General features: G+C 44.7%; 1 protein-coding gene across 11 annotated transcripts in view; it reads left to right on the top strand.

Annotated features, from left to right (window-relative positions):
- The window catches only part of LOC147096861 (ryanodine receptor 1-like), a 461,451-nt gene that overhangs the window by 146,431 nt on the left and 287,264 nt on the right, over positions 1-27,756 (top strand). For all 11 annotated transcript variants that reach the window (XM_085973559.1, XM_085973551.1, XM_085973560.1 and 8 more), the window contains 8 exons: positions 3,072-3,232; positions 4,991-5,156; positions 7,333-7,419; positions 10,181-10,407; positions 11,352-12,216; positions 15,877-16,077; positions 23,019-23,130; positions 25,678-25,824. In XM_085973559.1, coding sequence (XP_085829685.1) covers positions 3,072-3,232; positions 4,991-5,156; positions 7,333-7,419; positions 10,181-10,407; positions 11,352-12,216; positions 15,877-16,077; positions 23,019-23,130; positions 25,678-25,824 — 1,966 coding nt within the window. The remainder of the gene's footprint in view (positions 1-3,071; positions 3,233-4,990; positions 5,157-7,332; positions 7,420-10,180; positions 10,408-11,351; positions 12,217-15,876; positions 16,078-23,018; positions 23,131-25,677; positions 25,825-27,756) is intronic.

Genomic DNA, 27,756 nt, shown 5'->3' with positions numbered 1-27,756 from the left:
GTCTTATGAATGACAGAAACAATTAAACTTGGAGCTCCGTTCAGAGCTACTGACCGGGAATAAAAATTTCTGAAGTCACAAAGCACTTGTGAATATTATTCATAAGACAGCAAATAATTTGTGATTTATTTATGAATATGGTTGAGCTATCTAAATTAACAACACTCTAAGAAGTCCTACTACATACAGGAAACTTTTGATTAACCGGCACCTAAATAACCGGAAATGTTGGTTAACCGGCAAAATTCAGGAGTAGGTTCAGGTAACTTTTATTACTTGCCTTGCTCCATCTGTTGCTGTGCAAGGGTGTGGCTGCAGCTGTTGCTAAGCTACAGAGACGCTTGCAACTTGTGCCCATTGTTCTGAAGCTGTTGCTAAGCAACAGGGTTTGTTGCTTTATATGGAGCTCTCAGCTCCGTATCTTTTACTATAGCGTTCGGTTATCCGGAATTTTTGATGAACCGGCACCACGTCGGTCCCGTCCGTGCCGGATTAAAAAAAAGTTTCCTGTAGTTTGAGGGCAGATAATTAATTTTTGTTTCTGCAAGTGCCCTTGAGCTGAGAAACATTTTTGACTTCTTCGCCTGCTCTCACGACAACACATGCTACAACTAACAACATAGATGTTTACAGCACAGTGGGAGACCATTCGGCCCATCGTGTCTGTGCCAGCTCTTTACTAGAGCAGTCCAAAATTAATTCCACTCCCCTGCTCCTCCCCATTGCTCTGTATCTTTCTCTGCTTCAAATATTTATCCACTTTTTCTTTAAAAGATGCAGTGGGCTCTGCTTCAACAATTCTCTGTGCCAGCTACATTCTGCTGGAAGAAATTACTTCCAGCTTCTCACCACACTTAGTGACAATTTTATATTAATGACCCCTTGCCACTAACTCCTCAACAAGAGGAAATAGTTTCTGCTTATTCACCCTATCAAGACCATTCATAATTTAAAATACTTACATTAAATCTCCTCCAACTTCTTTGCTCTGGTATCTCGGGTCTCTCCCAAGACGAAAGTTTCGAATCCCTGGTGTCACCCTGGTGAAACAATGCTGTCGGCTGTCTCTGACTTTAAAGTCCTTTCTATAATGGGATGCCCAAAACTGCAGAGTACTTTACCTGGGTCTAACTATTGCCTTGTATAAATTTATCATTACCTCTTTGTTCTTCTACTTTATATTTATGCTTATAAATCCCAAAATGCTACTGGCATCTTTTAAAATTACTTTATCCACTTGCACTTGCGTTTTCAAGGAATTATGCATTTGCACCCCTAGGGGGTGTCTCTTTTTCTCTACACTCTTCAACATCTTTCCACTGAGTATGTACTCCCTATCCCTGTTTCTCCTTCCAAAAATATAACTTCTCCATATTAAATTGCATCTAGACCTGTCCACCTATGCCATTAATGAATCTATGTCCTCCTGAAGTATTTTACAGTCCACCTTGCTGTTTGCCAAAACCCCTCTTTTGCATTGACGGCACATTTTCCCCATGTCAAAGTGAAAACACCTTTTAAAAAAAAAAAAAATTAAAAATTGAGAACAAAAAATGGACCCAGCACTCCCAGCCGTTCTCCGATCCAAGCTTGAGTAGACTGGGCCCATACTCTCGAGTTTAGAAGACTGAGAGGTGATCTCATTGAAACATATAAAATTCTTAATGGGCTTTGTTGTGTATGTAACCTGTTCCACCTTAAGAGAGCTTAAGCCTGTTCCACCTTAAGAGATGTACTACTTTCTCAGGCTGCTGTAGGCGTAATACCGGGGGTGAACACACCGGTATATAAGCACTGTGCAGTAATCTTGTATTCAGTATAGTCCCTACCTCCAACCAGTAAAGACCTGTTTTTATTGTTACTCATTAGTCTGTGTCTTAATTAACTAAATAATTCACAGACTTAACAGGCTTGACCGGGTTAATGCTGTGAAAATGTTTCCCCTGGCTGGGGAGTCTAGAACACGGGGTCACAGTCTCCGAATAAGGGGTCGGCCATTTAGGACTGAGATGAAGAGAAATTTCTTCACTCAGAGGGTGGTGAATCTTTGGAATTCTCTACCCCAGAGGGCTGTGGATGCTCAGTCATTGAGTATATTCAAGACAGAGATCGATAATTTTTTGGGAATTGAGGGATATGGGGATAGTGCGAGAAGGTGGCGTTGAGGTAGACGATCAGCCATGATCTTACTGAATGGTGGAAAGGCTCGAAGGGCCAAATGGCTGACTCCTGCTCCTATTTGTTCAAGCGTTTTTTAGTTTTAGTTCAGGATGTGGACTGCATTTATCTCCCATCCCTAGTTGCCCTGAAAGTGGTGGTGAGCTGCCTTCCACCAGCTTGCCACTGTAGAGGATTAAGGAGCTGTCACATATAGGCCAGAGACAACATAAGGGTGAAAGAAGGTTCACTGGAGTTTAGAAGATTGAGAGGGGATCTCATCGAAACCTATAAAATTCTGTCAGGTCTGCACAGACTAGATGCAGGAAGGATGTTCCTGATGGCGGGGGAGTCCAGAACCAGGGGTCATAGTCTAAGGATAAGGGGTAAGCCATTTAGAACTGAAATGAGGAGGAATTTCTTCACCCAGAGAGTGGTGAACCTGTGGAATTCTCTGCCACAGAGGGCGGTGGAGGCCAGTTCATTAAATATATTCAAGAAAGAATTGGATATATTTCTTGAGGCTAAAGGGATCAAGGGATATGGGGAGAAGGCAGGGACAAGGTACTGAATTTGGATGATCAGCCATGATCTCATTGAATGGCGGAGCAGGCTTGAAGGGCCGAATGGCCTACTCCTGCTCCTATCTTCTATGTTTCTGTGGAGGACATTAGTGAACCACTTTTTTCAGGTGCGAACCCACAAATTGCCTCATTTATGCAATTCAGTTTCACAACTCTAAGGTGAGATGTGAACACATAACCGCTAAGTTGCTAGTTCAGTACATCAACCACTGCACTACTGGAGACAGTGCAATGCTACAATAGACCTCACCCACAGTACAACAAAAACCCATGACAAACCCTAATGACCTAGTAGTTCTGGTTTCTAATTTTGGTGTTTCCTTCTGGCAGTATTACTATTCTGTGAGGATATTTGCTGGGCAGGAACCCACCGGAGTGTGGGTTGGCTGGGTGACCCCAGACTTTCATCAGTACGACAGCAACTTTGATCTATCCAAAGTTCGCACAGTCACTGTCTCGGTGGGAGATGACCAAGGAAAAGTCCACGACAGGTATCTGAGTTAATACAGTCAACTTTATAAACCAGCTTATGTCACATTACCAAGCACTTTCCTATTCATTTCTTGCAGACAAATGATGATCTAAACGTAAATTCTGAACTCTTTCACTCCCAACCCAACTCGATAATCAGTTTTAATAAATCACTTATTTAATGAAATGTGTAAATTATATTATTTCAAGATTTAAATCTAAAATTGTTTCCTGTAGTATTGCTTCATTTGTGTACTTTATACTTAGTCCATTGACTCGTTTCACTAGAAGTAGCTGCCTCATTGTTTTAATTCTAATTACTGACGCAACAATTGTGATGAGATCTAGCCAGTTAAATAACATCAAATCAATCTCTGAATAAATTAAGGTAAGAAAAGGTATTTCCCTGGTACTTTTTTCACCCAGTTTGAAAAATATTAACTCCATAAAGAATTATTTGACTTACAATAATTTGTGAAAAGTACAAAATAAGAAAAATAGAATTATAAATGAGCTAATGATGGTATCACAGAGCTGGGTGATACTGGAACGATATTGAACAACATTGCAAACCATTAGAGCAAAATTTAAGTTTATCAACCTCGTCTTAACCTATATATTGTGTACAAGTGCAGCTCCTGGTTGGGAAACAGACATGTTTGGCAAATATTCTACCAGCCATATGTCAAGGTAGATCGTTACTTTTGGTGGACTCCTGCAATAGAATTGCAGGACTTTACTGAAACAATTGTTGTTGATCATGTAATAGGTGTTGCAGTGTTACTGGTTTATTTAACTGAGGATCGCACACACTATATTTTATGTCATTCTATTTTATGTCATTATATTGTGCATTTACAAATTTCAAGCTAGTTTTCATATTATTCCTGAATAGAATCACATGGGCTTTTGGCAATTTAAACTTTTGTGCTTTAAAGCACTACTTAAATGGCGAATGGTATTGCTCACCATTGCCGTTCATGAGGAGCTCCTGGTACCTACTACCCACCTAGAAAAAGTTCAAACCAGTATTTGTCAATTGTCTAAGAACCAACTAGTGGCTGTCCTCCTTGAGTAGGAGACGAGTTGGGCCTCTGTGGAATCAAAGTGGCTTCAAGCTGACATTCGTAAGTGAATATTGCCAATAATCATCTCTAAGCTAAAATCTTCCTTACAATGAAGAGCACGCTGTCAAGCTGAGCAGATAGCTTCATACAATTAGAATTTATTGGGGGGAAAAAATCCTTTGTGCATTTTCAGAATAAGCATAACTAAAACGCGCAATGCAAAATGTGACCTTGTGCTTAAAACTCAATCTCATTAGGGTAATGTAATTTTCGTTTAGCAGTTCTGCATAGTCTAGCTGTGTGCAAGGGTATGAGGGCAGTCTTTTTAGCTGTGGACATGTGTGCATTTTGAACTGGCTGGAGACCACCCAAATTAGTTCTAATTATTTATTTTCAATCCAACTCCCACAGAGGCACTAAAGGTGCATTCGCATCAATGTGAAGCAGTTTACATGAACGGTGCAGTTATAGTGTAAATGTATGACTTGACACTGGAAGAGTGAGACGTGCTGGCCGTGGTAGTCTAACTCCTTTTGCTTTGGAGTTAGTTCGGGCCATCACACCTGATTACACTCCAACTTTAGCGTCAAATTTCACTTCTCACCAATGTTAAACTTTTGGACTTTGAATGTACTGTAAGACACTTACGTTGCATTTTTCTGGCAACAGCAAGATGACTGTGTACTGTTAATGCTTTTGTTTTCCCCACAGTATGAAACGCAGCAATTGTTACATGGTCTGGGGAGGTGAATTTACTAGCAACTCCCAGCAAGCAAGCCGCAGTAATGTCGATCTGGAGATTGGCTGCCTCGTCGATTTGGTTACAGGTCTCATGACTTTCACAGCTAATGGAAAAGACATCAACACCTACTACCAGGTAATGCTGGTTCCTTGACAACAGATGGGTAGATAGCTTTACTCGAGGAATAACAAATGTGCAGTTAGGAACGCAAGAACAGGAGTAGGCCACACAGCTCCTCGAGCCTGTTCCACCATTCAGTGAGATCACGGCTGATCCTTATCTCACCCATCCACCCGCCTTGGCTCCATTTCCTTTTATACCCTTGTCTAGCAAAAATCTATCGATCTTAGATTTTAAATTATTAATTGAACTAGCATCGACTGCTTTTTGTGGGAGAGTTCCACACTTCTACGACCCTTTGCCTGAAGATGTGTTTCCTAAATTCTCCCCTGAATGACCTGGCTCTGATTTTAAAGTTATAGCCCCTTGTCCGGGACTCCCCCCACCAGCAGAAAAAAATTATCTCTCTCTACCCTATCGATTCCTTTTCAAAATCATAAAACCCTCAATCAAATCACCCCTTAACCTGCTATATTCCAGGGAATACAAGCCTAGTTTATGTAATCTCCCCTCATAATCTAACCCTTGGAGCCCTGGTAACATCCTGGTGAATCCTTCCAAGGCCAATATATCCTTTCTAAGGTGTGGTGTCCAGAACTGTACACAGTGCTCCAGGTGTGGTCTAACCAGGGTCTTGTGTAGCTGTAGCAAAACTTCCTCCTCTTTATATTCTAACCCTCTAGTTATAAAGGCTAACATTTCATTAGTCTTTTTGATTTTTATCTGTGTACCTGGCTACTACATTTTACTGATCTGTATACATGGGCCCCTAAATCTTTTTGGACCTCCACTGCTCCTAGCTTTTCACCATTTAAGTAATACTCGGATCTAACCTTTTTTGTTCCAAAATGGATGACCTCACACTTCTCTGCATTGAAATCAATCTCCCACAGTTTCGTCCACTCACTTAATCTATAAATGTCTCTTTGTAATTTTATGCTCCCATTTACACTACTTACTATGCCACCAATCTTTGTGTCATTGGCAAACTTGGATATATGGCTCTCTATTGTGTTATCTAAGTCAATAATAAATATAGTGAATAGTTGAGGTCCCAGCACAGATCCTTGTGGGGCACCATTAGTCACTTCCTTTCAAAGCTAGCAGTCTCTTATGCCTTTTGGAAGTCCATTTAAACAAAATGCATAGACATTCCCTTGTCTACTACTTTAGTTCCTTCCTCAAAAAATTGTTCCTGACTGGTCATTTTCTTTAATTGGCTCTAATGCATCCAGGTGCATCATCCCTTGTCCTCCTCGACCGCTCCATGGCCTTCAACATGGCAGACCACTCCATCCTTCCCTACCTCCTCGCCTTGTGGTCCACTTATGAGCAATTATTCATGTTTAGTTCCATTCCTACTTGTTCCAACAGAGCCAGCATATCTCCAGCAATGGTTTCTCCTCCTACCCCTGCGCAGTTACTACAGGGGTACCCCACTTTCCATTCTTTGCTCTCTCCTCTTCTGCAAAACCTGCCCTCTCCTAATTCTACTCCACTTGACCTGTTCCTTCCTATATGAAGTGTCGCGAGATGTCTTGTTACCTTAAGGGCACTATGCAAAGTTAGTGTTAGCTGAAGTAACTTTGATATCCTGCTACAGGATGTATCAAAATAACATTTGTGCTATTCAATCATCACCGCTCAAAGTTTGAAGGAAACAAGCAAAGGAGGCCAGAATTTTTGAGCTTAGAAACTGACAATGACAGCTCAGGTTGGTAGAGCATTGTGAGGAATTGCCCGTCATAAGCGGACATCTTCAATTGTGTAGAGCTATCCTTAACTGTGTTTGAAAGAATAGTGGCCTAGCAATCAGAATTCAGCATTCTTGCCAAGTGTGGTTAGTTATACTCAATAACATATCCTAAAAACAAAATGTTGTAGATGTTTTAGTCAAGAGGATTGTATATTATGTTGCAAGATCAGCATTTTAGATGGTTAAACATCAGTACCCCAGGGCACTGGGACAGAACGCCAATATCCTTTGTCACAAAATAGTAGGATGAAAGTCTATAATGCCAATACGTTGCTTAATCTAGACATAAGTTAGGTATCTTTCATGTGCTTTATGCATAAATATTCTATCAGTATATTTAAAAACAAATAAGACAAGAACCTGTTTTGATTTGTCAGAAATCAGCTGCACGTACTTTTTAATGCTGTTTGCCCTTCTCTTTATTTTTCTTAATAGGTTGAACCAAGTAAGAAGCTATTCCCTGCAGTCTTTGTGCAGCCTTCCAGTCAGAATATGTTCCAGTTTGAGCTCGGAAAGCTGAAGGTATGTGTGACATTGAGATGTGGGACATGCTTGTAAACTGCACATGGAATTACTATTGCAGCTTTACAGAGTAGTTCTTCAGCTCAGAAACGATTATTTTCCTGTTTCATGTTTGACATTAACGACTCTAAAATAAAGCAAACCAGTGGCTTTGCAGTAAAACTGGTTTCGCAATTAACTCTTTGTTCTTCTATTCGCTTTCTCACTGAAAATAGAGTAACGGTGCAGGAAACTCTTTGGTATCCGGGACCGGCGTGTTGCCGGTTGATCAAAAATTCCGGATGACGGAGAGGGTTATCTACCGAGGCTATTTTTAACAAAGAAAAATAAAAAAATCAAGAAATGTGCAGTCTACAGTAATTGGGTACTCACCTACAGAATGTTGTGTTAAATGGATGGCGGAAGATGCTTGATTAAGTACAGCACTGCCAGTTGAGGGTAATGCAATGCAGTGACTACCAGCAGCGTGGGAGAGTCAGACTCCTGTTACAGGGGTATTGAGGAGTTCGGACTTCCGACAGCGCCAAGAAGCTGAGTATTGGCAGTTTGGAGAACTACCCCCACTGACTAACTCAGCCACCGCGGGAGACTCGGACTCGGCAACATTTCCGGTTATTGAGGTGTTGTTTTCGGAGTGAGAATTTTGCCGGTTAATAGAGAATTATGGATATTTAGGTGCCGTTTAAACGAGAGTTTCCTGTATATAGTACAGCAAAGAAAAAAGGAATTAGAACTGGGTATCTTAGGAGGTTTTTTTATAATGCGGTTGTAGAGTGCAAAAATTTCTGCGAAAAGCAGTAGACATTCATACACTAGTATCCCACAGCATGAATTCAGGGTCCAGGAATATTTGAAGCCCTGTTCATGTTGGAACCCCCGCCCTCCCCACTGATTAAACTTTGTGAGCCAGTACAGTTTAGCAGCAAAAAATTTGAAATGGAACTTGTGTACTGGTGCAAAACAATTGTAAAAATAACCTCCCTGGATTCCAGTTGTGTCGTAGTTTTATCTTTAGTTTAAATATTAAGCAGCACACTGCAGATACAAATGTAGATTTTATCATAACACGTACAAACAGGTCACTCAAACTGCAAAAATGACATTGCTCACGGTGCAGGTCACCTTGTGTTGCCAAGCATCAAGATCATTTTCCTGCAGTCCGCGCACCTCCAAAGTAATTTTAATGTGTGAAGCACTTACAGATGATTTGACTTGAGGCATTTTATAACTGCAAGTTATTATTTATCATTGCAGTTTTAGCCCTTATAACTCTACACTCAACCTGCAGACCATCCAGTGGGGTGTTTGTTCTATATCCGCATCAGCCCCTGTAAAATCCTTCGTGGCTCTATTCTCCTTTCTCAATTTAGTACAAAAGAGGTAATATCCAGGTTGTTCAAGTCTACTAGAAAAGCAGTTCATGCATTGATTTTCTGCAAACTGGTATAAGATTTTTCGATAGTTGTAAATCTGCACTGAAATTGGGCTATATTTTCTTTTGCAAAATAGTTAGTTAGTGAAAAATGTATGTGCATGAAAAGTGGTGTTATGCCAGTGGAAGACACTAACATATTATTTAGGAACATAGGAATTGGTAGATGAAAAAAGACCATGGGGGGGAAAGATTCGGTTGCTCCGCACCTCCCGTTAGTGCCCCGAGGGGGTGCAAAGCAACTAGTGCCCGGGCGCCACACCGCTAACGCCTCCCACAAAATTCAGCGGGAGGTTAGCAGTAGCCGGTAATGCCTGGCGGCGATGCGCCTCTGGCGATGGCGTCATCGGTGTGCGCAGCGCCCCGGCCACAAACTTGGCTCGCGCCCCCTGACCTATCACGGTGCGCTATATCCGACAGTGTCGGGGGCGTTTTTGCGGCCGGGGCGGCGATAATTAAAGGGCAGGTGCCGGGCGGCCATTTTTTTTTGGGCCACCTACCAGCAGCTGCCCCCTCTGGCCTCCTCCTGCGGGGTGCCGGCCCCGATCCCTCAGCCCGGCGCTCCTCTTAAATGCCGGGCTCTTCCGGCAGCCCGCTCCCCAGTGGTCCAGCAGGACCCCGGTGCGCGCTGCGCTAAGACCCTCCCCTTTAATCAGGGGAGGGAGGCCTGCAATATCGCGGCGTCACGTGCTGGCACGCGTGGCGCTGCTGCACGTAGCACCGCGCTATTCAATGGGAGCGCCCCAAGAGGGAGGGGGAGCGCTTCCAGTAGCGTCCTGCCTCCTGCTTGGGACGCTACCATTTAATTTCGGGCTCGCGCCCCGGCGAAGTTATCATCCCAAAGGGGGCGCGAGCCAATTTCTCTCGTTCCCCCACCCCCCCCCCCCATAGTCCATCTACTTCGCCATCTACCATCCTGGTAGTCACGTGATGCAACAAAAATGGAACTGTTGACTAATCATTGCAATCAATCACTATCAATTAGTCTACAACAGACACAAACACAAGGTGGTGTAAACACCCAGTGGTGGAAAGCTATGGGATCATACTTCTAAGCCACTTGTTCCTCCCAAGCATGGTACACTTACCACGTGTCATGTCTCAAATTACTCATTTACTGTATCCCAAAATATTATTTCTTGAAACAAATCTTTCTAATTTGCATTTGAATGAATCAACACTTGAGGTTGTGTCTTTGTGTCTTTAAGTAGTATGATTAGTAGAACGTTTGCTAAAGCAGCCACCATGTAACACAACTTATGCATCTAACTTCGTGTTAAATAAAAGTGACAGCACAACAATGCTTAATTCTTCCTTTCCATTTTACAGAATATTATGCCGATTTCAGCAGCTATGTTTAAGAGCGAACGGAAGAACACCATCCCTCAATGTCCTCCCCGACTCGATGTCCAAATGATCACACCAGTCGTGTGGAGTCGCATGCCCAATGACTTTCTGAGCACAGAAACTGGGCGCATCAGTGAGCGGCACGGCTGGATGGTAGAATGCATAGACCCACTTATCATGATGGCACTGCATATTCCTGAGGAGAACAGGTTAGGAAATAGTTGTTTTATAGTCCATAAATAAAGCTAAATCATTTCTATGACTAATCGACCTAGAAATTCGGTGGAGGCCCAAACGGGGCGCCAAGCTCGCCTGGGCGCCGGAATTACCGCTGCGATCGGAGCAGTTGCGCCTGCCGGAAATTCATCTTGAACGCCCCGAGAGACACTCTGGGCGCTGCTCGAGGCACCCCGCGTCCCTCTTAGGGCGCTGAAACTGAATATCGTAGCACAACGTGCCGCAGCGCCACACGCTGCAGTACGGCGCGCTGCAGTACTGCAGGCCTTCCTCTGCTTCTTAAGGGGGAGGGGCCTGCACCAGCGCGATGAGCGATCGCGAGTGCCGGCAAAAGAGCCCGGGCCCTCGGGACACAGCCGGCAGTGCTTTTGGGGGGGGGGGGGGAGGGGGGATCAGGAGGCCGGGGACGAAGGTGCTGGCAGGCGGCCACCGGGAAAAATGGCCGTCCCGCATTGCCACCTTAATTTGCGCCACTGCCGCCACAGGTTGGCCCTGTGAACCCGGCGTGATTTGCGAACGGCGCTACAGAGGCGGGCGCTACCAAATATCGCGATCGGGGCGGTAGCGGGGTGCTGCGCACACCGATGACGTCATCGGTGGCGGTGCAGCGCAACAGGCTAATGCCGCCATTAGCGACCCAGCTAAATATCGCGGGAGGCGTGGCCAGTGGCGCTAAAGCCACTGAGTGCCCTCTTTAGGCGCTAACTGGTGGCGCAGCCCGCCGAATTTCTAGGCCATCGTGTTTAACTACCTTTAATATCTTAACAAAACTGCAGTAGCATTACATTTTATTTTTTTAATTATAGTTGTGAATTGTCAGTTACGCTGCTTTATGTAATTTCAATTATAATAGCCACATTTGTACCTCTTGCCTAAACACATTTTAATGTATATGCTTTTAAATATTTTCATGCAGGTGCATTGACATCTTGGAGCTCTCTGAACGCAAAGACCTATTGAAATTCCACTACCACACATTGTTACTATACTGTGCTGTGTGTGCATTGGGCAACAACCGGGTTGCCCATGCCATATGTAGCTATGTCGATGAATTTCAGTTACTTTACGCTATTGAGAACACATACATATCAGGCCTCCTACGTAGTGGCTACTATGATCTACTTATTAGTGTCCATCTGGAGTCAGCTAAGCGATCTCGATTGATGATGAACAATGAGTTCATTGTTCCTATGACTGAAGAAACGAAACAAATCACCTTGTTCCCAGATGAGAGCAATGTTCATGGCCTGCCTGGTGTAGGAGTTACCTCATGCTTGAGACCCCCGCTCCATTTTGCCTCTTTATCTTTTGTGGGCACCAGTGATGACCGTTACCAGTTCAGTCCTGAGATCCCACTGGACATTCTGAAAACCAAAGCTATTAACATGCTGACTGAGGCCGTCCAGGATGGTGGCCAGCACACAAGGGATCCTGTGGGGGGAAGTGTGGAATTCCAGTTTGTGCCAGTACTAAAACTTGTGAGCACCCTCCTTATTATGGGAGTCTTTGATGACGAAGATGTGAAACACATACTTAAGATGATTGAACCGAATGTGTTTGTTGAGGTCAAAGAAGAAATTGAAAAGACTGAGGATGAAAATGCTAAAGAAAAAGCAGCACCAACGGGAGAAGGAGAAGAATCAGAAGAGAAAGAAGGAGAGAAAGATGAACAAGAGGTAAATGAGCCTAAGGAAGACAAAATTGTGGAAGAAGAAGTGAAGGAGGAACAACTAGAGGAGGGACTTTTGCAGATGAAACTGCCTGAGTCTGTCAAATTACAGGTACGAAAATATATTGTTCCATTTGAATTTTTACATTGTCCCAAGATAGTTATTGGCCCGGATTTTACAGCAAGAATAACGGTCAGGCTATCGGTGCTCACCGTTATTTAGGAGTAAATTGGAGAGCAACTTTCGGAGTCCGCACATGCGCAGTTAAACGTGGAAATCAGGAAGTTGCTGTCCAAGTTGCCCTGCTCCTCCACAAGCTTGGCTATGTTGATACCTCGCCGAGAGACTCGGCAGTCACATTTACCAACTAGATACCCACTAATCACGCCAGTAAAAGTTAGGGCTTATCCATTCAAGTGTAAGTGAATTTTTAATGGCGTGATAAGTCTTAATTACTGCCAAACAACCTCTCTGGCACTGAAAATGTACTTTTACAAGTGTGGAGTCTCATTCCTTCTGATTTTAATTATTGTTGGAGATTTTTTTTTTTTTAAATTTAAGAAACTTTTTTTTACCTTTTTTCTGTCTCTATTAAATCCCATCTTACTTTCCCTCTCTTCTGTACATGATTTTACATTAAATTAAATATTCTAACTTACACTTCCGAGTTTAGACTCTCCTGTGTCTCAGTAAGGATTCTTTAATCAGATTGGTTGAGGAGACACATTGGTTGCTTGCCCTGCTCACACACGTCCCAGATCACACTGTTTTGGCTCTCTAATTACCACAAATCGCAGTGTAAAAGTCAACAATAATCTACAGGCAAGTGTAAGTGCAATGAACGGCGAGTGCTGTTCGTTCGCTGCTAACCACAAAATCCGGGCCATCATAAATTTCCCAGTACAAAAGCAAAATACTGCGGATGCTGGAAACCTGAAATAAAAACAGAAAATGCTGGAAATACTCAGCAGGTCAGGCAGCATCTGTAGAGAGAGAAAAACAGAGTTAACTTTTCAGGTCAATAACCCTTAGTCAGAACTGCCCAGTTCTTTGCTGAAAGTTATTTCTAGACAAACTTGCAGTGGCAGCATCAGTCATTAATCTTTACATTGAATGTTTCCACATATCAGCAACATTGAGTGATCTAACTGTTGCTGTCTGAACCAACAATTGATATCAGCACAAAACTGAACCGTATACAGTGCAGCACATCAAGTGAACCGTATACAGTGCAATGCAATTATGGTGGGCATGGTTTTCCAGATGTGAAGTTAAACTGGACAAAAGCAGTTTCCCCCAAACCAAATACAATAAAAGTAACGTATGTTTTGTCAGTTGTAGTAGACTGGAATATTGATTGGGATATTTCTTTCGCTGTAGCTGGAGGAAATGTAGGTAAATTAGATTTGTCCTTTTATAATAAATAAATGAAAGCAGTTAAAGGTTATCGTTGCAACTAAATTGCTAAGATTACTGGCAATAGACTTGGATTAAGTGCCCCAAACTGCGAATGGCAAAACAGTACATGGCTATTCAGTAGCATCATGGTGAGAAAAATTTATCCCAGATATAATCAAATCTAATTATAAAAGACATGAACAAAACATGAACCAGGATCTGGGGGTCCTGGTGCACGAAACTCAAAAGGTTAGTATGCAGGTGCAGCAAGTGATTAAGAAGGCCAATGGAATGTTGGCCTTCATTGCTAGGGGGATAGAGTATAAAAATAGGGAGATATTGCTTCAGTTGTACAAGGTATTGGTGAGACCGCACCTGGAATACTGCGTACAGTTTTGGTGTCCATACTTAAGAAAGGACATACTTGCTCTCGAGTCAGTACAAAGAAGGTTCACTCGGTTAATCCCGGGGATGAGGGGATGGACATATGAGGAGAGGTTGAGTAGATTGGGACTCTACTCATTGGAGTTCAGAAGAATGAGAGGCGATCTTATTGAAACATATGAGATTGTGAAGGGGTTGGATCGGGTGGATGCGGGGAGGATGTTCCCGATGATGGGTGAAACTAGAACTAGGGGGCATAGTCTTAGAATAAGGGGCTGCTCTTTCAAAACTGAGATGAGGAGGAACTACTTCACTCAGAGGGTGGTAGGTCCATGGAATATGCTGCCCCAAAAAGCTGTAGAAGCTACATCATTACATACATTTAAATCTAGAAATAGACAGTTTCCTAGAAGTAAAGGGAATTAAGGGTTACGGGGAGCGGGCAGGAATTTGGACATGAGTCTAGGTTCGGATCGGTCATGGCCCTGTGGGTAGCGGAGCGGGCCCAGGGGCCGTGTAGCCTGATCCTGCTCCTATTTCGTGTGTCTAATTCTGTTAGATTCAGGAGATGGTTCTGTGATAGTAGATTGGCGGTTAGGATCAGATCAGCCATGATCTTATTGAATGGCGGAGCAGGCTCGAGGGGCCGATTGGCCTTGGCCTACTCCTGCTCCTATTTCTTATGCTAATCTGTACTAAGCCACTGCCAGCAAGTTCTAGGAAATTCCATACTTTCTTGGGAAGCATTTTTTTTAATGTGTTTAGCTTGCATGCTGTGATTCTGAAATGACCATTAATGTTACAGTAATAAAACTATTTATATGTAATTAATTCATCACAAATAAATAATTTTTAAAAACATTTAAATGATACATTTGAATATAAATAAACAGTTAGGCTTATATAGAATATACGGCACAGACCCAACCAGTCCATGCCGGCGTTCATGCTCTACTTGCGCCTCCTCCCATCCTTCCTCCGAACTCTATCAGCATAACCCGCTATTCCCTTCTCCCCCATGTGCTTATCTAGCCTCCCCTTAAATGCTTCTATACTATTTGCCTCAATTACTTCCTGTGGTAGCAAGTTCTACATTCTCATCACTCTCTAGTTAAAGATGTTTCTTCTGAATTCCCTATTTGATTTCTTGGTGATCATCTTATATTGATGGATGGCCTCTAGTTTTGCTCTTCCCCACAAGCGTTCCTCTCTGTGTTCCTGTAAAACTCTCGGGGTGGGGGGGGGGGAATTGGCTCGCGCCCCGAAAAAGTTAGCGCCCAAAATTGAATGGTAGCGTCTCAAGCAGGAGGCAGGGTGCTACTGGAAGCGCTCCCCCTCCCTCTTGGGGTGCTCCCATTGAATGTCGCGGCACTACATACTGCAGGCCTTCCTCCCCTGATTAAAGGGGGAGAAAAGCACTAACGTCCATAAAACAAGCAACTGCAGCTATTTGAATGTTTCTCAACACTAACTTTCATATCAGTTCAGAAGTGGTAGGATAATTTTTGTTGAAATCTGTCTTGATTTCCGCTTCAGTTGCACATTACAGATTCTTACCGAGAACTTTAAGATCCAGCACATGGGCTTTCTTGCCTGACAGGATATATAGAAAATAAAAACAATAGCCTTTTTCCACCCTAAAACATTTTATTCCTTTTCTTAATGTGAATATCATTTGAAAGAAATTCCTGTTATGTGATTCTGGGTCTATATTTACCATCTATTCAACTAGCCTATATTAGATAATCTTTTACTAACCATGCTCTGTGGGGTCACTGCAGTAATATTTTGCTTCCATTAATGCAAAAGCAAATCAATAGTTTTAAAATATTGAAGGTAGAACACTTAATAAAAATTATGCCGCATTAATATTCTTGTCAGCATGCTCATTTTGTCAGATTATCAATTTAATAGGAATTGATGCGTTGTAAGCAGATGAAAAATGAATCGTAATTCTAGTTTCCTGACTAACTTTCCCTCTCCATGCAGATGTGCAAGCTTTTGCGGTTCTTCTGTGACTGTGAACTTCGCCACCGGGTTGAATCAATTGCTTCGTTAGCCGATAAATTTGTTAATAGAATGCAAACGGACCAGAGGGAGCGCTACCGTGACCTCATGTTATCTTTTGACATGAGTGCAGCTGAGACGGCCAGAAAAACCAGGGAATTCCGCTCACCACCGCAAGAACAGGTAAGGCCTGTATATATTATACAGGGTAAGTGAGGTGATAGAGTTAAAAAGCTTACAAAAGGTAGGGGTAAGAGCAATGTGGTTACAGGTACTTTTTGTAAGAAAACAGAATGGCCTAGAAATTCAGTTTGGGCCCGCCAGCTCGCTTGCGCCCAGAAGTTACCGCTGCGCGCGGAGCCACTTGCGCCCGCCGGAAATTCAGTTTCAGCGCCCCAAGTCGAAGCCGGCCGCTATTCAAGGGTGTGGCCGCCCCCGCTTGGGGCGCTGAAACTGAATTTCGGCGCGCTAGGTGCCGCAGCGCCACCCGCTGCGGAGTGGCAGGCTGCGGTACTGCATGCCTTCCTCCCTCTCTTAAGGGGGAGGTGCCTGCAACAGCGAGATCGCCGCTCGCTAGTGCCGGCAAATGAGCCCGGCACCACGGAGAAGTGCCGGGCTCCCGGTAAACAGCCGGCAATGCCGCGGGGGGGGGGGGGGTGGAGGAGGCCGGGGAAGGTGGTGCGGGCAGGCGGCCACCGAAAAAGCGGCCGGCCGCACCTCCGCCTTAACTCGCCCCACTAAGGCTGCAGGACGGCCCCGTTTTCAGATCGCTGTTTGCGGCCGCTGCGGAAGAGGCGGCCGCAACTAAATATGGCGGTCGGGCCGGTAGCGGGGCACTGCGCACACCGATGACGTCATCGGTGGCGGCGCAGCGCTACTGGCTAACGCCGCCATTACCGCAGCGCTGAATATTGGCGCAATCTCAGCAAGTGGCGCAAAAGCCCTCTTTGGGCGAAAACTGGGCGCAAAGCCTGCTGAATTTCTAGCCCAATGCTTTTACAATGCAACTTCACTCACGTGTACCAGACTATTCACATTAGCACTGTAATAGATAGGTACTATTTAAATGCATTGTGACATGAATCAACTGAGTGACCTGCGGGTGGCGCTGTCCAGGAAGAGTATAAATACTTGGGCATGGGCCCAGCTTGCGCAGGACATTGTTAACAGGAACTAGTGAAGGACACAACTAGACCTCCATGTTGTAAAACGGTTGATTAAAACTTTGTTTAACGCTTAGACCAAGTGCCTAGTAGTTTTGTTACGTCACATTGGATTACCAAAATATTACAGCTCCCCAATGAGGGGGGTGGGATAAACATGTCAAGCTTGCATACCCACGTGGCGTGAAGCTCCGGCCATTTTAACTCCTGGGCCTCATTTCCATGTTTGAAAATTCCTGCCCAAACCCAGCTAGAATCACTTCCTGGCCAGGGAGCTGGGGAGAGATTTCCGGCATCAGGGAGACTGCTACCGGGGACCCAGGGGAAATGCTCCCCGGAAGTCAGATAATCAGGAATCCAGAGGCAAACGCAATCAGTGAGCGAGGGGAGGTCTGGGCAGGCGAGGCTCAAGCTTTCTTTGTGGGGCCCAGAGGAGCACTCCCGCTCCTCCTGGATCACAAGGAAACCATTAAAAATTACCTTCCTGGGCCTCTTCTGGCCCCGATCCTGCTTGCTGCCAGCTTTCTCTGGCAGCTCCGGCACTCAGCGAGAGTCACGTGACTGTGGGTTAAAATTGTGTTGGGCTGATATTTGCAATGTATGGCCCCAATTTTTGCATATTTGAGTCCCTTGCCTACTTGCGGCAGGCACCTCATAGACCTCTCAAAACCCAGGAGTTAAATTGGTAGGGGGCGGGATTGTGGAATGAACAGGTTGGGAAGTACTCTGCCCCTATTTTAATCCCCTGCGCACCCCTTTCTCGCTGGGCGCAGCGGTTAAAATTGGGTCTTGGGTATTCCTCTGGATATGATGCATCGTTACAAGCAATATAGAGGAAATATTATTTATTATACTGATGTTTTAGGTTTCATATTTGCCTGTTGCTTTGAATGAACGCAAATTTTTGTTGGACTGCTTTCTTGTTCCTTTTTGTCTCGTTACTTTAAACGCCAGATTACACACAGTCAGTTGTAGCAATGCAGGATCAGTCTTTAATAAACCTCATACTGCACAACGCCAGTATGCAAGCTGAGACATCATACGATCCATAACCAGTATGGGCTGTTGAGACATCATACTCCACAATTCCAGTATGAGCTCTATAAAACACAGACTCTCTCGCAATTTTATATCATTCTTTACCTTTGATCACTACATTCCATGCATACTGCTAATAAATCGCAGTACATCAACTATACATACAAATGACAACAGAATAACAACATAAACCCAACAAACATGCACTTAACTGTACTAATTATTTTATTACCATAAACACAATAATGCCCAGGAAGGGGGGAAAAAGAGTGGGAGAGCAATAGTGGTAGGGGATTCTATAGTAAGGGGAACAGATAGGCGTTTCTGTGGCCGTAGACGTGAATCCAGGATGGTTTGTTGCCTCCCTGGTGCCAGGGTCAAGGATATCACTGAGCGGCTGCAGGGCATTCTGGAGGGGGAGGGTGAACAGCCAGAGGTCGTGGTCCACATTGGTACCAACGACATAGGTAAAAAGAGGGATGAGGTCCTGCAGCAAGAATTTAGGGAGCTAGGTGAAGGATTAAAGAGCAGGACCTCAAAGGTTGTAATCTCTGGATTACTCCCGGTGCCACGTGCTAGTGGGTATAGGAATAGGAAGATAGAACAGATGAATGCGTGGCTAAAGGGATGGTGCAGGGGGGAGGGCTTTAGTTTCCTGGATCACTGGGTCTGCTTCTGGGAAAGGTGGGACTTGTACAAGTCGGACGGTTTACACCTGAACCAGAGGGGAACCAATATCCTTGCAGGGAGGTTTGCTAGCACTGCTGGGGGGGGTTTAAACTAACTTGGCAGGGGGATGGGGTACAGAGTGGAGCTATAGTAGGGGGTGATTTACAGCCAAATACAGAGGAAAAAACAAGTCAGCTGGGAAGGCAGAGCAAATATGTGAAGGCAAAAGGGAATATGGCAGGGCTGGAAGGCATTTATTTTAATGCAAGGAGTCTTGCAAATAAGGTGGATGAACTGAAGTTGTTGTTGAACACATGGGAGTACGATATTGTTGCTATCACAGAGACATGGTTGAGGGAGGGTCAGGACTGGCAGCTCAATATTCCGGGGTATAGAATCTTCAGGCGAGACAGAGGGGGGTGTAAAAGGGGAGGGGGTGTTGCAATATTAATTAAGGAGTCAATTACTGCTGTAAGGAGGGATGATATATTAGCGGGTTCCTCTAATGAGGCCATATGGGTAGAACTTAAAAACAAAAAGGGGGCAAGCACTTTGCTGGGAGTGTACTATAGGCCCCCAAACAGTCAGGGGGAGCTAGAGGAACAGATATGTAGGCAAATCTCAGAGAAGTGCGAAAATAATAGGGTAATAATAGTGGGGGATTTCAACTTCCCCAATATAAATTGGGATAGTCAGAGTGTGAAAGGCTTAGAGGGTGCAGAATTCTTAAAGTGCATCCAGGAGAGCTTTTTGAGCCAACATGTAGAAAGTCCTACAAGAGAGGGGGTGGTACTGGACCTAATTCTGGGGAATGTAGCCGGGCAAGTGGTGGAAGCATCAGTAGGAGAGCATTTTGGCGACAGTGACCATAATTCGGTGAGATTTAAGGTGGTCATGGAAAAAGACAAAGACGGCCCGGAAATAAGGGTTCTAAATTGGGGGAAGGCCGATTTTAATATGATAAGGCAGGATCTGGCCAAAGTGGACTGGGAGCAGCTACTTATAGGAAAATCCACATCAAAACAGTGGGAGACTTTCAGAAGGGAAATAGAGAGAGTACAACGCCAACATGTTCCTGTAAAGGTCAAGGGTGGGACCAACAAGCAAAGGGAACCTTGGATGACAAGGGATATACAAAAATGCATTAGAAATAAAAGGGGGGCTTTTGGCAGTTACAAAAGACTAAAGACGGAAGAAGCCCTGGAGGAGTATTAAAAAGTGCAGGGGCATACTTAAAAAAGAAATTAGGAGGGCGAGGAGGGGCCATGAAATAACACTGGCGAGCAAAATAAAGGAAAATCCTAAGATGTTTTATAAGTATATAAAACTTATATACTTATATACTTATATAAACTTATATACTTATATGCAGCACGGTGGCATAGTGGTTAGCACTGTTGCCTCACAGCGCCAGGGACCCGGGTTCGAATCCGGCCTCGGGTGACTGTCTGTGTGGAGTTTGCACATTCTCCCCGTGTTTGCGTGGGTTTCCTCCGGGTGCTCCAGTTTCCTCCCACAGTCCAAAGATGTGCAGGTTAGGTTGATTGGCTATGATAAAAATTGACCCTTAGTGCTAGGGGGATTAAATACGTGGGGTTACAGGGATAGGGTGGGATATGTGTTGGTGCAGGGATTACGGGGATTGGGTGGGATATGTGTCGGTGCAGGCTCGATGGGCCGAAATGGCCTCTATCTGCACTGTGGGGTTTCTGTGAATTCTGTGTGAAATTAAGGGCAAGAGGATAACCAGGGAAAGGGTAGGGCCCATTAGGGACCAAAGTGGCAATCTGTGTGTAGAGCCAGATGATGTAGGCGGGGTTTTAAATGAATTTTTTGCATCTGTGTTCACTATGGAGAAAGACGATGCAGACATAGAAATCGGGCAAGGGGACTGTGACATACTTGAACATATTAGCATCGAGAGGGAGGAGGTGCTAGCGGTTTTAGCAGGCCAAAAAGTGGATAAATCCCCAGGCCCGGACGAGATGTATCCCAGGCTGCTGTGGGAGGCAAAGGAGGAGATTGCAGGGGCTCTGACACAAATTTTCAGAACCTCTCTGGCCACAGGGGATGTACCAGAGGACTGGAGAACAGCTAATGTAGTACCATTATACAAGAAGGGTAGCAGGGATAAACCAGGGAATTACAGGCCAGTGAGCCTAACATCTGTGGTAGGGAAATTATTGGAAAAAATTCTGAGGGACAAAATTAGTCTCCACTTGGAGAGGCAAGGATTAATCGGGGATAGTCAGCATGGCTTTGTCAAGGGTAAATCATGTCTGACAAATCTGATTGAATTTTTCGAGGGGGTGACTAGGTGGGTGGATGAGGGAAATGCTGTGGATGTGGTTTACATGGACTTCAGTAAAGCTTTTGACAAAGTCCTGCATAGGAGACTGGTCAAGAAGGTAAGAGCCCATGGGATCCAGGGAGCCTTGGCGCGTTGGATCCTAAACTGGCTGAGTGGCAGGAGGCAGAGGGTGATGGTCGAAGGATGCTTTTGTGACTGGAAGCCTGTGTCCAGTGGGGTACCTCAGGGATCGGTGCTGGGTCCCTTGTTGTTTGTGATCTACATAAATGATTTGGATGAGAATGTAAAAGGTATGATCAGTAAGTTCGCAGATGACATGAAAATTGGTGGGGTGGTAAATTGCGAGGAGGAAAGCCTCAGGCTACAGGACGATATTAAACGGGTTGGTCAGATGGGCGGAAAAGTGGCAAATGGAATTTAACCCTGAAAAGTGCAAGGTGATGCATTTTGGACGGACAAATAAGGCAAGGGAATACACAATGAGTGGTAGGACCCTAGGAAGTACAGAGGGTCAGAGGGACCTTGGTGTACATGTACATAGATCCCTGAAGGCAGCGGAACAGGTAGATACGGTGGTTAAAAAGGCATATGGGATACTTGCCTTCATTAGCCGAGGCATAGAATATAAGAGCAGGGAGGTTATGATGGAGCTGTACAAAACGCTGGTGAGGCCACAGCTGGAGTACTGTGTGCAGTTCTGGGCGCCTCACTATAGGAAGGATGTGATTGCTTTGGAGAGGGTGCAGAGAAGATTCACCAGGATGTTACCTGGGATGGAGCGCCTCAGCTATGAAGAAAGACTAAACAGGCTGGGGTTGTTTTCCTTGGAGCAAAGAAGGCTGAGGGGGGACCTGATTGAGGTGTACAAAATGATGAGGGGCATAGATAGGGTAGACAAAGAGGAACTTTTCCCCTTAGTAGGGGGGTCAATAACAAGGGGGCATAGATTCAGGGTAAGGGGCAGGAGATTTAGAGGGGATTTGAGGAGGAACTTTTTCACCCAGAGGGTGGTTGGAATGTGGAACTCAATGCCTAAAAGGGTGGTAGAGGCAGGAACCCTCACAACATTCAAGAAGCATTTGGATGAGCACTTGAAATGCCATTGCATACAAGGCTATGGACCAAATGCTGGAAAATGGGATTAGACTGGACAGGGATGGATGGACGGCGCAGACACGATGGGCCGAAGGGCCTCTTTCTGTGCTGTAAAACTCTATGACTCTATGACAAGTGACCCGCTTGCCCTCATAAACTCTTCTGATCATTTTATTACCATGCCCACCACAAGTGATCTGATAGGCCTCTGATCTGTGGAGATACTTTTGCCTTAAACCTCCTTACACAATTTACAACACATGTTCAGCAGGAAGCTATTTTAACTCCTCGTGTGCTGATCCCACAGGCTGCCCAGAAAGAACATCGAGGTGCTCGAGTAGCGTGAATCCTCTTTCTCACAATTTTCACTTAACATAGAAACATAGAAGATAGGAGCAGGAGTAGGCCATTCGGCCCCTCGAGCCTGTTCCGCCATTTAATGAGATCATGGCTGATCATCCAAATTCAGTACCCTGTCCCTGCTTTCTCCCCATATCCCTTGATCCCTTGATCCCTTTAGCCTTAAGAAATATATCCAACTCTTTCTTGAATATATTTAATAAGTTGGCCTCAACTGCCTTCTGTGGTAGGGAATTCCACAGGTTCTCTGGGTGAAGAACTTCCTCCTCATCTCAGTCCTAAATGGCCTACCCCTTCTCCTTATAATGTTATCAAACTATTTCTTGGGTATCCCAAGGTTTTTTTTTCCTGACTAATTTTAAATTTACTGTTCAGATTGTAAAGTTCGAGCTGATATCTTCCTTTAGCCTATTTAGCCACTGAAAATGTATAATGAACATTATTTTAAGTCTTCATATTTCATGTTGGATTGTGGTTATTCATTGCAGATTAATATGCTGATGAACTTCAAAATGGGGCCAGATGAAGAGGCATGCCCTCTCCCAGATAAAGTGAGGGATGTGTTGCTCCACTTCCACACTCAACTTCTTACTCACTGTGGTAAGTATGTACTTCATTTAAAAGCAATACCTCCACAAATGTAATTCAGACGCATCCGAATGACTATTGTAATCATTTGAATATCTAGCATAGTTCTGAAGTATTACTCTTTCTGTGGATTTGTAACCAAATTCTAAGCATTAATCACAGGGCTCTTTGGGGGAAACATTTGGTTGCTTTGCACCTCCCGTTAGCACTAACGGGGCACAAAGCAACTAGCGCCTGGGCGCGGCACCGCTAACGCCTCCCGCGAAACTCAGTGGGAGTTTAGCGGCGGTGGTAGCCGGTAGTGCCCCATGGCGCTGCGCCTCCGGCGGTGACCTCCTCGCCGTGCGCAGCGCCCCGACTGCAAACTTGGCTCGCGCCCCTTGACCTACCACCGGACACTATGTCCGACAGGGTCAGGGGGCGTTCGTGCGGCCGGGGCAGCGATAATTAAAGGGAAGGTTATTAGCGTACCAAATGTATTAAGGTGACCCAGTGGTGATCCAGTAGCGCACTGCCTCCTGCTTGGGGTGCTACAGGAAACTCGTTTAAACGGCACCTAAATATCCGGAATTCTCTGTTAACCGGCAAAATTCATACTCCGAAAACACCTCAATAACTGGAAATGTTGCCGAGCCCGCGGTGGCCGAGTCAGTCAGTGTGGGTAGTTCTCCAAACTGCCACTACTTGGCTTCCTGGCACTGCCAGAAGTCCGAACACCTCAATAACAGGAGTCTGACTCTTTGGGCTGGATCTTCATTCAGAAGTTGGGAAGGAGGCGGGACTACAACTTTCGGGTTGTAGTCCCGCCTCCATCGAGATGCGGCCAATCCACGCGATTTTCACTTGATTGACCTTGTTGAGCCCGCTCAGCGGGCTCAGCAGGCCAATTAAGGACTACCCAGCAACAGGGGACGTCACAGACTGAAATTTCATCTGTCAAGACGTGTTGACAGATGAAATATCAGTGTTTCACAGCTGTTTGAAGCTGTCAAACACTGACAGTCTTACTTCTAACCTGAATCCTTCTACACAGACTCAGTTAGAAATCTCACCGGCACAGAAAGCTGAAGGCTGTCACTTTTGACAGTTCGCGGCCATTCTGCTTTCTGTGCTGGCTGAATGATGGACTCCCGAAGCCTAGAGGAAGGAAGGCTGAAAAGGCAAGTACAGGTAATTTAAACTTCTTTAAACACACCAAACACACTTACCTTTGCACTCATGCACCCATCACTCACCTGAACACCGACATCTCGACCCCTCCAAGTCCTTCAACACGACGGCCCGACTCCTCTAACTTGGCGTGGTTTGGAGCCGTTGGGAATCCCACACGACAACCTTCAAAATAGGGATTGGGCTAAAAACTGCCTGTTAACTACCTGCTAACAGGCAGTTAATTGGCACTAATCCCTTCCCGCCTCGGGTCGGCGGGTCCCAGTGCGGGGCGGGTACCCGCCTCCTTTGAAACTTACATGGAGGCGGGATGGTGTCAGGACCCCCCGAATTCGGGATTTTAGCCCCCCCGCACATCTAAAAGCCCGCCTCATGGCACACTGAAAATCGACCCCTTTGTTTGTTAAAAATAGCCTCGGTAGATAACCCTCTCAGTCATTCGGAATTTTTAATCAACTGGCACTATCCCGGTCCCGTTGGTGCCGGATACCAGAGCGTTTCCTGTACCATTGAATTTCAGACGCAGGGGTGCCAACTTTTTTGGGGCACTAAAAGTAGCGAAGTTAGCGCCCCAAAGGGGGCGCAAGCCAATTTCCCCCCCTTTATCTTTACACTGCCAACATCTCATTTAAAATACAGCAGGCGCATGTCTCAGTTTGTGTGAGGTCATTACATTTGGTACGCTAATAACTGAGATTTTGGAGGAGCTTGTAAAAAGACCCAGTAGAATTGGTACTTTATAAATCATCATTTATGTTCACAGTCCAAAGTTCATTTTGCATCAGAAACAGCAGTCTGCTACTTTTTTATTAGCCAGTTTTCAGGTATTGCAGGAACCTGACCTTTAATTTTTTGTGAGGGAAAATTGGATCCCTAGCCGTCTCTTGGTAGCATTTTTTTATGGAGGGGGAGGGCGAAAAAGGAAAATTCCATCGCCTCTCTGCCTGCCACCAATACTCCATTGGCACCAGTGCAAGGGACCAAAGTACTCCTGAAGCTTAATGAAAACTGTTGTCCTTCGTGCTTTAACCAATAGACTACCTCATCATCGTTCCACTGAATCATATTAAGATGATCCAAGTAAAGCCCAAGTAATATCATGGTTTCTGGAAGCTACTGTATATTTTGATTTCTGATAAATGCGAGACTCAATTTGAATTATGGAAGTTGGAAATTGATGTATTTAGTACACAATGAGGGGAAAAAATTATTCTATGGTTCTTCTGTATATGCTATTTGTTGTTGCTGTAGGCTGTTATTTCGGTTTCATCTGATTCCTGTACATTTTCCAAATACTGAAGATAAGGCCAAAAGGTCCCGAATGTAACAAAGCTTGAATGATTGGTGTGTTTGCATACTCTGCTAAGAGAGAATTGTTTTACCTGACAGGCATTCAAATAGAAGAGGAGGAGGAAGAGGAGGAAACGGATACATCACTCAAAGGTCGCTTGTTTAGTCTTGTTGACAAAGTCAAAAGTTTAGGGAGGAAGAAAGAGACGGAGGATTCTCCGGCTGGACAAGAAGTCAAATCACCCAGTGAGTATTAATTTGATGCAAGCTGTTGTTGTTGTATTTATGTAGCGCCTTTAACGCAGTAAAAGCTCCAAGGCACTTCACAGGAGTATTGAGACAAAAAATGTTGACACTGAGCCACATAAGGATAAATTAGGGCAGGTAACCAAAAGCTTGGTCAAAGAGGTAGGTTTTAAGGAGCGTCTTAAAGGAGGAGAGAGAGGCGGAGAGGTTTAGGGAGGGAATTCCAGAGCTTGGGGCCCAGGCAGCTGAAGGCACGGCAGCCAATGGTTGAGCGATTATAATCAGGGATGCTCAAGAGGGCAGAGTTAGAGGAGCGCAGATATCTCGGGAGTGGAGTGGGGTGGGGAGGGTTGTGGGGCTGGAGGAGATTACAGAGATGGGGAGGGGTGAGGCCATGGAGGGATTTGAAAACAAGGATGAGAATTTTGAAATCGAGGCGCTGCTTAACCGGGAGCCAGTGTAAGACAGCGAGCACAGGGGTGATGGGTGAATGGGACTTGGTGTGAGTTAGGACATGGGCAGCCAATACAATTACAAGAACAGTATTGAGTCTTAGATTGCAATTATATTCAGGAGCACTCCTGTCTCCAAACGGTTCTATAAGTTTTCAGCTCACATGCTGCGATACTCAGTAATAAGACTTCTGAATATCTTTACTATAATATTAACCCTAAAAACTACTAAAAGGTCAATTGTATGTAAGTGTGCTTTAAAAAAAAAAGTCAATTTCCTGTGTTGCTGCAAATTGAAGATTAAGCAGAGCTGTGCGTCTGTAGGGGAGGAACAAAGATGATTTTAAAGGCAAGGTTGAAGCTGGTAACTGACACTGAGGTATTCACATGGTGCTTGATAGTTTGCTTAACAGTTTGATGATGTATTTACATGAGATCAATAAAGTAGCAAATCCCTTTCTACCTAAACCGGAAGGGTAGATGTGTTCAATTAGTTAAGCTAGAGGTCCACTGCCCATAAATCTTAGCGATGCTGGAGTCCACAGTTCTGAAATAAATACAAGTACTGTAGGTTGAATTGGCACTGTACAATGTTAGCAACAGCATGAAAAGCTGTTTGCTACTTGCATTGCAGTGCAAAATTTCAAGTGTTGAAGCTAAATAAAACTGGGGCTTTACTGGAGGAGTGAGGGGGACAAGAACATTGTAAAATAGGCACAGCATGATCCCATTTCGAGTCTTGGGAACCTATTAGGAACTTGTGGCCACAGTGTACATCAGAGTTGGCTCCCCGATCAGAGGTCCAGGAATGACACAAGACGACAGTGAGTGGCATATTGGGGGTGGAAAAAGGAGGTGTTGATGATGGGCTGTTTTGAAAGGGGGGACAGTAACTAAGGCGAGGGAATCATATACAATGCCAGCTGGCATGGAGAAAGTATATTTTAAAATTAAAATAAGTATGTATGAGATTTGCTTGATTTGATTATTTAAGTTTGGGAGGTATTTATAAATTCTTACCTCAGTTACTGCACTTCACAGTGCCGTGTTGCACTTACAGTCCATTATTTCACTTGCCATCATACCAGGCTGTTCTTAATCAGACTGTGCCTGATCCAATACCCACCTTTGAAGCCATGTGTCCACTTGCCTTTATGTACATGTCACCGTTTAGTCTCCAACCCAACCCTGTATCTTATCCTCTGGGATCTGTAGCCTTCATAAGTATTGCCATTCAGTCCTTGGGACCGCTGCAATTCCCATGGCTGTGTACTTAGCCACATTCCAATCTGCAGACTGCATCGCTCCTTTGTCAAAATCAAATATTCTACCATTCATGCACAAAATGGATGCTTCACCAGGGCAAAGAAACAGAAGGAATTTTGCAGTGGGAATATATAAAGGAAAAAAACATGCCATGCACCTGAGGAATGGAGCCAACACACTAAATCCAGGAAAGAGGAAGAGGCCTGTCTGGGAA

This window comes from Somniosus microcephalus, chromosome 34 (assembly GCF_052327205.1).
Source record: "Somniosus microcephalus isolate GS21.2 chromosome 34, FLI_Smic_1.0, whole genome shotgun sequence".
In the NCBI taxonomy this organism is placed as follows: domain Eukaryota; kingdom Metazoa; phylum Chordata; class Chondrichthyes; order Squaliformes; family Somniosidae; genus Somniosus; species Somniosus microcephalus.
The sequence above is the reverse complement of the archived record's forward strand: the minus strand, read 5'-3'. Positions and strand labels throughout refer to the sequence as shown.